The sequence below is a fragment of the Dysidea avara genome, chromosome 2, assembly GCF_963678975.1.
Source record: "Dysidea avara chromosome 2, odDysAvar1.4, whole genome shotgun sequence".
Lineage (NCBI taxonomy): Eukaryota > Metazoa > Porifera > Demospongiae > Dictyoceratida > Dysideidae > Dysidea > Dysidea avara.
Genome location: NC_089273.1, coordinates 28,772,075 through 28,783,128, shown reverse-complemented (window position 1 = coordinate 28,783,128; position 11,054 = coordinate 28,772,075). Strand labels below are relative to the sequence as shown.

At 38.4% G+C, this 11,054-nt stretch overlaps 2 protein-coding genes across 5 annotated transcripts; both read right to left on the bottom strand.

The window, feature by feature from the left end:
- Positions 1 to 1,314: 1,314 nt before the first annotated feature.
- Positions 1,315 to 5,554, bottom strand: LOC136244192 (uncharacterized). 4 transcript variants are annotated; one of them, XM_066035741.1, is made up of 5 exons: positions 4,580 to 5,554; positions 3,700 to 3,981; positions 3,491 to 3,645; positions 3,048 to 3,193; positions 1,315 to 1,896 (listed from the first exon to the last, which is right to left on the bottom strand). In XM_066035741.1, the coding sequence occupies exons 1-3, from the start codon at positions 5,547 to 5,549 to the stop codon at positions 3,608 to 3,610; spliced, it is 1,290 nt and encodes a 429-aa protein (XP_065891813.1). In that variant the 5' UTR covers positions 5,550 to 5,554; the 3' UTR covers positions 1,315 to 1,896; positions 3,048 to 3,193; positions 3,491 to 3,607. The 4 variants fall into 4 exon arrangements, with proteins under 4 accessions (XP_065891813.1, XP_065891821.1, XP_065891828.1 ...); XM_066035749.1 differs by having other exon boundaries at positions 3,110 to 3,193; XM_066035756.1 differs by lacking the exon at positions 3,048 to 3,193.
- LOC136247980 (zinc finger SWIM domain-containing protein 3-like) lies at positions 5,554 to 8,660 on the bottom strand. Its single transcript, XM_066039798.1, has 5 exons — positions 8,254 to 8,660; positions 6,868 to 6,976; positions 6,008 to 6,245; positions 5,688 to 5,962; positions 5,554 to 5,580 (listed from the first exon to the last, which is right to left on the bottom strand). The coding sequence occupies exons 1-5, from the start codon at positions 8,523 to 8,525 to the stop codon at positions 5,554 to 5,556; spliced, it is 921 nt and encodes a 306-aa protein (XP_065895870.1). The 5' UTR covers positions 8,526 to 8,660.
- Positions 8,661 to 11,054: the final 2,394 nt, after the last annotated feature.

Sequence of the window (11,054 nt, the reverse complement as noted above, 5' to 3'; positions counted from 1 at the left end):
CTATAGCTACCATCAAGAACCCGGCCCCTACATCACGCGTGATATGATTTGGCCGGCAGCACTGTAATAGCTGAAGCAGTACTGCAAAGCAATTTGTAGCTCCCTAAACTTGTATTCGTCTCCAAAGAAGGATCTGCAGACGAAACATGGGCCCCCTTCATTCATTTTCTTGGAAGATTGAGATACTCTAATAGAACAGTCTAGGGATATTTTTTAATTCCGGCCATAATAGCACTCCCCTCCAAGAGCTTTTCACATTCAGATGCGATTTATTGAATGATAAATGGACTGACATGAAATTTAGGTTGAATATTAGGGTAGATTCTGGCTATATAAGCTACTGCAACTGGGCTGCTAAGGGTGAATCTCAGCTGTTGCATGGACCATGCAAAGATGCTACAGTTACTACCCTTCATGTAGTTATGTAATTAGCTGACCATGCACATTCTGGCTACAGTATGATTTTGATTGCAGTGAAACTCATCCAAGATACATGTATATTTTATTCATAATAAGGTGCCTGAATCCCATAGCTAGTTCAAATTACTATTGTAGAAAAATCCTAAAACCTTCGTTACAAAACATGTTCCAAAGATGTTTGTTATGTCTGCTGAGTCACTAACGAATACCACTAGCACATGTACAAATAGAGCAAAACCACACAGAGGATGTAGTATCATCAAAAGTAACGCAAGAACGATGAAATGGCTTGGAACACTTAGAACACCTGATCATGGGATCTCTACCATCAGGTAAACGACACAAACAAAAAACATTTACTCTCCGCAGTATTGCCTTGCCTGGAACCTTCATTATATCTTCCTGTGGAAATTTATCGATTGCTCTATTCTTTAGACATTGTAAAAAATGATTGCGAAACTCAGTTTGCTTGTATACTATTTTGGCAGGATCAATTCCACTGCACAGTGAATAGGCAAATGCCAAAGAAAAAAGACCACAACAAGAGCCACCATCCTGCTGTTGAACATCTTGAAATGTCAAGAAGAAATATGAGTGTGGTGTCCTAATCATGGAAGCTATCGCTCTTTTCGTGTCAAAGGAAACATCTCCACTACGATTGCTATCATAAACCATGACTTGCTTTTCTTTGCAATCCTTATTTGTCACCAACACCCAGTGAGATTCATAACAATGTAATACCTGTATGAACTCTTCATCTTCTTGCTCAAAAGTGTTTGTTAGCATTTTCCCAACATCTCGAAAACCACCAAATTGAGGGAATTTCTTTTTAAGCAAATCCTGTCCAGCATTAACTAAACGTCTATTAAGCCAACCATTGCATGGGATTTTTAAGAATATCAAAATCAGAATACAATACCCTTGACCCTGAGGTGACATTAAATGCTTCTTCTTTGTCACTTTGAGAACCTTCATCTGAACTAACTGTGATACAGCTGTCTGTTGCAACAGCTGGTGATCTATTCAATTTGGATTTCTTGTTGTCTTGCTTTGAGAAACGTTTATGTATTGACACTCCACCTCTGCTGCATTGGTGTTCTGCATGCACAGAACTTCTGCACAGATAGCAAAACCACTCCTTCTGTTTTGGGACTGCTTTTAATCCAGCACAACGCAAGTGTGCCAATTGTAAACATCCATCGCAGCAAATGGACAGTGATCCTTCCTCTTCCTCCAAATCACATTCGCACACAAGGCAATAATACTTCATACTTCTTTTTGATTCAATGGCTTGTAATACCTTGCTCCATGAAAGATTGGTGAAGTACTTTCTAATTCTAGATATGTTAATATTCTCATCAATACATGCGCTTGGTAACATCATGGGTCTAAATTCAATCTCGTCTTCACTTAAGGGTAAGCCTTCATTCATGGCCTTGACAACAGAAGACTTGGAGACAAACCATTCCAGCATTGCTAAACAAAGGAAAATGAAAGTACATGCATCCATGTTTAGCAATTTAGAATACACAAATTTAGAATACACGGATCATGTTTCCATGAAAAATTTCAAGCAGAAATATAGGTCTATACACTGAAAGCATACAGTAACAATAAATTATGTAACTGCATGCATGCATTTGACAAAACCCAGCTTCCACGTACAAAGCTTTGTTAGTATTGTGGTATGCAAGCAAAAGAATTTATACCATTTATAAGCTGTGGGTGTATAAGTTTTTTACAGACTGTTTTTCAAGAGGCATTGATATCACAGGTGTGGTGGGCTTGGGAGGGCTTTATATAGGGGAAAATGAAGTGTCAAAGATGATTGTACTACTGAGGTCCACGTTTGACTCTCTACGGACTCTCCTTGTACTTCCAAATGATAAAGGACAAGACTGACAAGTCACACATAACACTGTTCCAGCAGAGCCATGGCCATTGAATGACACCAAACAACTACTTGTGGCTTCTACGGGGTCTGATGAAAAAACCAGACTCGTCACAACTCAGACAAGGACACAGTGGGAAATGATAGTCTAATAGATTAGCTATCCTAAAAACGTCAGTTTGATTTTGTGTGCATGGAAATCAGGTTATCTTAAAAAGTTCAATTACGTAATAAACAAATTTCAGGGATTTTATTACTCAGCTATACTTTGGGTGGAATTATAATTTGTTGAACTCTGCCCCCTGAATATTTAGAAGAAAGAAGTCTGTATGTTTTAAGTCACATCTCACATGTCTCATAAACCATAGAATAAATACGAAGAACTCACAAATGCTTGAATTTTAACACAAGGAGTGTACACGTGTTTAGAGAAAATGTGTGCCTTATGTTGTGTACAGTGGTGAAGAACTCACAATACACCTGCATATGTACCAAACAAACTGTAATATAACAGAAGGCATGCATGTGGAAAATTAACTTGTAATATTACATCATTAATAGTACTCAATCATTAACCAACTTGCTTTAACCATTATTGGCTGAAAAATAAATTTTTACAAGACATCAGTCACAAAGTTTATTTTGAGTGAGCAAAGTGAGACTTCAAAGTGAGACGTCTTCTCCTATAATAAATGCCAGCATGCTATATTTGATCACAACTCCTAACATAAATTACGTATAAAGTGTTGGATGTTAAATCAAAACAGATATCCAGTGGCTTCATTATCCTTGACATACTATGGATTTTTCAATATCTGGGTGGAGACTGATGAGTTTACTTCAAATATCAACACGTACTCTCCATCACCTTCACTCTGCCACCTGTATAATTTGACTATAACTGACAAACCTGGCATTGACACACAAAGCTTTGAGTATATGCTTAATTACATGCTTTGGGTAATTGTTTTATGCTGGTAGTAAAATAACACGTGGTAGAGATGGCGGTGGGTGTTCTATAGCACTAAAATAAATTAAAAGGCAAAAACCAAGAAGACAAATTTAGATTTTCTTTGTACTCATTCACTCAAACATAAAAAAGGATTTAATACGTGCTGGTCATTTCCATTATGTTGAGTTGTTGGGGAACCTACATTAACATTTTACATAACATTATACCTCTCTCTTGATCTCTAGGATGCATCTTAAGGAATGCAACAGGCTTGTTAAATGCTTTCTTCTTCTTTGGTAAGCCAACAACCGTCAAATCTCCACCTTTCGGTCTTCCCCTTTTCTTCATGCACTAGGTAGCTGTACGGTAGATATGTCTATGGCTATGAAAAAAGTAGTATGCATGCACTGATGAATTAAATAAGGTATGCATGTACCTCCAGAACAATCGAGAGACTCAACAACAGTAGTAGCATCAGATGGATCTGTTTGAATATGCTGTTTCATAGTAACACTTTGAGACACTTCTGGATAGTCATGAAGGGAAATCTCAAAACTTTGTTCGTTTGTAGAATCTTGTCTTGCAGCACTTCTTTCATTTTCTTCTGCAATGGATATATCATCAGGTGTGTCATCATGGTCACTGTCATGGTGTTCATTCGCACCATGATCCTCCACATTAGCTATCTCATCTAAAGCATCAACAGTGCTCAAATCATCTAAAATATCACACAAATTATAAGTTCAATGTACATAATATTGACTTTTTGAGTATGAAAATTAGAAGTAATTAATCAGGTAGCACCTAGCATAGAGTAATTAATAAAATTGTTAGAAATGGTTTGAGGGTTATAATTGCCTTAAAGATGTTTCTGTGTTAATTATCCATAAACAATTCTGCAAAATGTTCTAATAGATGAGCCTCGAACATCCACGATCCCTAAATACAGTACAGTAAATTTTATGAGTAATCATATGAGTAATTACACGTGACTTGGTGGCAATTTCAAAGTGTTAATATAGAATTAGTACACCAAAGCTCAAATTGAAAAATATTCACTCTAACAGAGTATTCATCACAATGAATATTCAAGTTCTCATCTTTAATTATTAGGTTACTAATCAATCACAAACAGAGCTTTATGGGGGTGCCACCAGCTCTAAAATTAGTGAGACATTTTTTCCTACAACAGTATATACCTTCACGGTATTCTACAACTTGAGCACAATTGTACTGAAGACATACAAATTTTCAAGGTGTATAATTATCAGTGTCTTAGCCAGGTAACTAACTTCCACAAAATTTTTATAACTAACCATCATTAGCTATACTTTCTACTCCATCACAACATTCCACTGACACATGATCCCCTCGTTCCCAAATTTTTGCAATCTCTTCTAAACAAGCAAGCCTTGAGTTGAAGTCCTTCATGGATACTTCCGATGCCAACGTAGCCAATCTCTGAGTAATCCTATTCGCTTTCCTAAACTTCTCATGCTGAGAAAGCACTGCACGCTTTGGCTGTGTAACCATGCTAACAGGGATAGAATCTCCATCCGTAAACACATAGTGTTCATTCTGATCCTGTAAAATAAGCTGGCTTGATCTGTAGTACTCTAGTGTCCAACGCTCCGCACACAATGCAGGCTGGAACAGTGGAAAATTAGACTTTTGGCAAACGGCTAATATATGCTTACACGGCAGCTGCATTGCTTTTCTAAAAGAACAATTACAATCTTCTGAAGATGCAGAAATGTGAATTTTGCTTGATGATTCACACTCGTATGTATCACCTTCCTCTGGTTTCAACTTAACCTTACTAACCAAATCAATCTGCTTTACTATGTAAGAGAGGGCAAAGGGAGTGACCACCTGCATGTACTGACTCTTGACAGAACCTTTAGGAAATGGCTGGGAAGGAGTCTTCTGAAATAGTGTAATGGCTCTGTGGTCTCGTTCTACATGAAGACTTGACAGAACCTTCAACAATTCACGGCAAAACTGAGGGAGACGTGCAAACTTTGACATAACAGACTTCAACTTCTGGTTAATGCTCTCCACACGATTGTTGGTATGGTTTTGAAACATCAAGTTCTCATCTTTTAAGCCACACACCCACTCATCTCTTATTTCATGCCAATTGTCATTGAAATAATCCAGCACTATTTTGAGCTTAGTTTGTTTTAATTCTTCGTAAGCACTAAAATAGGCTTCTTCGTTAGTAGCATATGACATTCTTTGCAAGATGTCTAGCACATGTGACCTCTTTGCTGCTGTAATGCCCATTTTGTTACTGGTGATCTCTCTCCGAAAGGTCCTTAAAACATGATACAAGCAGATCAACAATTTAGCACCGGGGAACTCTTGCAGAAGCACATTTCTTTCCGTAAAATCTTTGTCGGACATGATGGTTAGTGTTCTTACCCAATCTTTATTGTGGTTCTTGAATATCAATGCCATTGCTGTAATGGTAACTGCATCTTCATTTGCATCCAACCACAGTGATACAATCTGACTTTCTCCATTTCCATCTTCAACTAGTAAAACATATAAGGGCATTCTGAGTTCATTCAGTTTGTGTGTTGCATCGATGAACAACATCTCTGGGAATCGCTTATAGTTTTCAACCATATAAGCATCTTGAAAATAAATTCCAGATAACACGTTATCATCATTTACCGTGACTTCAACTATTGCACCTAGAAAAAGTTAATAAGTTATTTTAAATCAATACTATTACCAACCTGGGGGCTTCTTTAATTCCTGTATAGCGTCTTCTAAGGCTTTGTTTTTGTCTGTTGCTGCTTGCGCACGAGTGGCTAAATTATGTATATCCTTCAGTATCACCACATTTCCACTCTTCGCCGACATATGTTGTTGCACTAGTTTCTTATCCGCTTTTAATTCTACTACCATGGTGGTAGCCTCATCTTGTAAAGTAACATCTAGTCGCCTCTGCTGGGGATTATGTCCAAATAACACCTAAAGCATGAAACAAGATGATCACAGTAAAAATGCAATCTAGAGCTTTCTCATACAAACTGCAGCGTCAAAACACTATCCATCAGCATTGTAAGTGGGTTGAGTCATTCAGATTATCTGGGACATTCGGGTCATATTTTGCTTGGGTCAAGTGGGTCTCTCATGCTTCATAGAATACATGAATGAAATCACATGCAAAATGACAAATTAGGAGCCACCCACCACCTTACGATTCAAGAATGCATTTTGTTATTCTTGGAGATATGTACAGCCACACCCACTTATTGAAAAATGTGCTGCTCTACAGGTATATGCATGGAACTACCCCCACTTATCGTGTTGTTGTTTGTACATAACTATAGTGTGCCATCAAGTTTGTTGTAAGTTATGCTAACATGGAGCCACACCCAATTATTCGAGTACCAATCTAGTTATGTTTTGGTTGTTATGAATGATATTCTGAATAATGTATGGTATAAATGCATCATAATCCTGGGGAGATGGGAAATTTAACTTCAGATTTTGCTTAGGATCTACTACTCTTCCAAATTAATCTGGTCATACCCGGATCACTATATACCCTTTTGCAAATACGATAACAAGCCAAAGTAAAATGACTGACCTTGCTAAGTTTATGATTATGGTTGGAGTTGATTGAAGTCACTACCAGGTGCCTTCCATCCTGTGATGCCCGTATCTTGATCTCAGCTGGGCAATCCTTTTTAATAGTGCTAAAACAAAAATGCATTTAAATAATAAATAAGGCACCGTAAAGTTATTTAGTTTGTCATCCTCTTTGCAACATTACAAGTGGACAGATTGAGCTATATTTTTGTAGTCTAGTTGGATATCTCACATGACTCAGAATGCAAAATTCTTGTCTGTTCTATATAGCTAGTTACAAACTTTAAAGATGCCAAGAGGCTGCACTGAGACACCATTTCGGTAAACTTTCTGTGATGAGGTGGGAAATAACAATGTGAATGGGAATGAGAGACTAACAATTAACTTTGTCTAACTAATTTTGCAATTAAATTTCTTGCCTTACGATAAACATATTTATTTACTGTATAGTCCAAATTAGGGCTGAGACAAATAATCCAAAACTTCGAACCTTTGTTCGGTTTCACAACATTCGACTACTGCTTTAACCTTCCAAAGCTTTGTTACCATGGATACTAGCATGTTAAACTACGTAGTTCCTTGAGTATAAAACTTTGGTGGGCAACTTGTATTACATGTTGGTATAATTATAGAGTTTAAAAGTGGTTCTGCTAGAGCTGTAACAAAGTGAGAGCTTGTACTACAGTATACAAACTAATAACCATCAATTGTGTTCATTAATTGCTGACACTACATCTTTGAAGCTTCGGTAGCATTTCCAAAAGAAGCTTCAGAGAGTGCATTTGGACATTTATTTCAGCCCTAGTCCAAATCAAGATAGATATCTATGGAAGAAGGATAACAGCAGTTGACTATTAAAAGATTTTCAATCACTCTTCAAATTTTATGTGCTTACACAAATTCCACAAACGATCTGCATTATTGTACATTGCAAGTACAAATCAAATAAACCTGAATTTGCTTTAAGAACTCTAAAGTAGAGTTCACTACTCAAGACTAGCTACTTTTCTTCCTTCTGCCAATAAATTCTAAAGGAGGCAACCACTTGACATTTTTGAAGTCACAAGTGGGGTAAATTTTAAGTTCAAATTAGATCAAACCCCCACTATTCTCCCATGTATGCCTGGGAGGGGGGATAGGTGTATAAACACTGATGTGGACAGAAAGAAATAAAGGTGGCCTGTAATTTACAGCATTTTTCACTCAGATGCAAACTAATTTGCCCAGCAGAAACTGAGTTATTCTATCATGATTATGTCATACACAATACAGCTGTGTGTCTCTTTCCCTCACTCTCACTCACACGCAAACTATGATAGCTACTTGCAGTAGCAAAAATGATGTGCACAGTGAATAGCCACCGAGAGCTATGATGGCAACTTACAGTTGGTTAGGGCGCTCTCCTTTGCTTTCACTTTTGTACTTCTTTCCTCCTTCAACACAACAATAGGTGATTTCAGAATAGACCAAGCTGGGGTTAAAGGTTCTATTGGGTGCTCTCTGCTTGGCTCTCGGCTTGGCTGCTTTAATCGTTCTGCTGTCTCTAGTAGAAAACTGAACAAAATGCCGCTTCTGATAATTTTTTATCTCCTGTTCTAAGGCTGAAAATGACCCAAATTGACTTCCTACTTGTATATCGGAGCTTGTGTTGGTCATCACCTGCCTGGGAAATCCTTGACAGCCACCACGCGGTAAATCTCGCGGTAAATAATAGATCACGTGAGTAAATTATAGATCACGTGATGAGTGCCGGAAGAATAACTGTTGCTCCGGGACCGGACGAATAGCAACTACGTTAAATTTTTTACCATTAACCTACCATCACAGCCATTTCTTGGCCACGATTTTGGATTTCACATCTTTTTTCACCATAGCCTTTCTGAGGGCCGCACTACAGTTTGGCTGTTTTCGATTAAATTTCACTTCTTTTTGTATTTGTATACCCCAAAGCCGGCCTATGCCGTAGGGTCCGCAACGCGAAAAATCGACATCCTCCAATCAACTACCTAACTATTGTCATGTGTTAGGCTAAGTGTAACTTGAATAACACCAGCGTGGCAGCCAAATTTGTCACTTTCTTCTGGTAGAAAACGATACAAATGTGAAATGTCTTAAAATCACGTGATTTTTCGTCGCAGCAGTTCGTAGGGTTCTTCGTATGCCACGATATTCACTCTCAACATTGTTCAAGTGGTCTATCATCAACTCAAAGTATTAGTGGTTTGATTTTATTGGTCAGTTTCTGGTGGCAGCACGATCTGTGTGCCTTTTTGGGGACAGACAAAATGTTTCTTGCTCTGGAGCACAGGACAAGCAGAGCAGCAACTGCGCCGTGGGTCAGTAATGACCAGTACTAGGTAAAGTACCTGCATGCGGAGTATGGTTATAATTGAAGCTTGTTAGCCATCTGGCTGAGCCATCTATATGTTGAAAATCGGCCAAAATGACGCGATTTTTGCAAACAAATACCAGAATGGTTGATACATCAGTGAGACAGTCTCCAACAGCAAGGATACGAAGCTTATAAACACCTAACAATACGGCTATCTCGCCCAGTAAACGCATAGATCAATCCAATTCATGAAATAGGTACTCACGTGATCGATATTCAAATCTCGGAAAATACAACCATAATCTATTCCAATTACATTAAAATCACTTAGAATCAAGTGACAATCAGTTTGTGTGCATTAGGTTCAACATCTCGATTAGCCCAGTAGTCTGAGACTCTCCCTTGATGCCATCGCAGCATAAAACACACCTACACTGGCCCAGACCACGCCTGAGTGAACAATTAACACAAATATTTACAAAAGGAGCACACTACTTGATTCCTATTCAGAAATGAAAGCGACTTTACGGGTATTTCCGCGATTTGAATTTCGATCACGTGAGTGCCTATTTCATGCATTGGATTGCTCTATGCGTTTACTGGGCGGAATAGCCGTATTGTTAGGTGTTTTTAAGCTTCGTATCCTTGCTGTTTGAGACTGTCTCACTGATGTATCAACCATTCTGGCATTTGTTTGCAAAAATCGCGTCATTTTGGCCGAATTTCAGCATATAGATGGCTCAGCCAGATGGCTAACAAACTTCAATTATAACCATACTCCGCATGCAGGTACTTTACCTTATACTGGTCATTGCTGACCCACGGCGCAGTTGCTGCTCTGCTTGTCCTGTGCTCCAGAGCAAGAAACATTTTGTCTGTCTCCAAAAAGGCACACAGATCGTGCTGCCACCAGAAACTGACCAAAAAAATCAAACCACTAATACTTTGAGTTGATGATAGACCACTTAAACAATGTTGAGAGTGAATATCGTGGCATACGAAGAACCCTACGAACTGCTGCAACGAAAAATCACGTGATTTTAAGACATTTGTATCGTTTTCTACCAGAAGAAAGTGACAAACTTGGCTGCCACGCTGGTGTTATTCAAGCCTAACACAAAAAAAAAACACATGACAATAGTTAGGTAGTTGATTGGAGGATATCGATTTTTCGCGTTGCGGACCCTACCTATGGTCAGCGTTAGAGATTTTTAACCTATCATTTTTTTCTTTACCGAAGGAAGAAGAAAAGATGAAGCAGGGTGATTTCTTTGTAACTGAACTCTCTACAAGGTGATCCTTCTAGCTGATCTCTCTACCGGATGACTTGTTTGTAGCTGAACTCTCTACAGGGTGATTTGTTTGTAGCTGAATTCTCTACATGGTAACTTCTTCTAGCTGATCTTTCTACAGGGCGATTTGTTTGTAGCTGAACTCTCTACATGGTAGTTTCTTTGTAGCTGAACTCTCTACAATGTAACTTCTTCTAGCTGAACTCTCTACAGGGTGACTTGTTTCTAGCTGATCTCTCTACAGGGTGACTTGTTTCTAGCTGATCTCTCTACAGAGTGACTTGTTTCTAGCTGAACTCTCTACGGGTGATTTGTTTACAACTGAACTCTCTTGCATGGTGGTTTCTTTGTAGCTGAACTTTCTACAAGGTGACTTCTTCTAGCTGATCTCTCTACAGGATGACTTGTTTCTAACTGAACTCTCTACAGAGTGATCTGTTCATATCGGAACTTTCTACTGGGTGATTTGTTTGCAGCTGAACTCTCTACATGATGGTTTCTTTGTAACTGAACTCTCTACAAGTCAACTTCTTCTAGCTGATCTCTCTACAGGGCAATTTG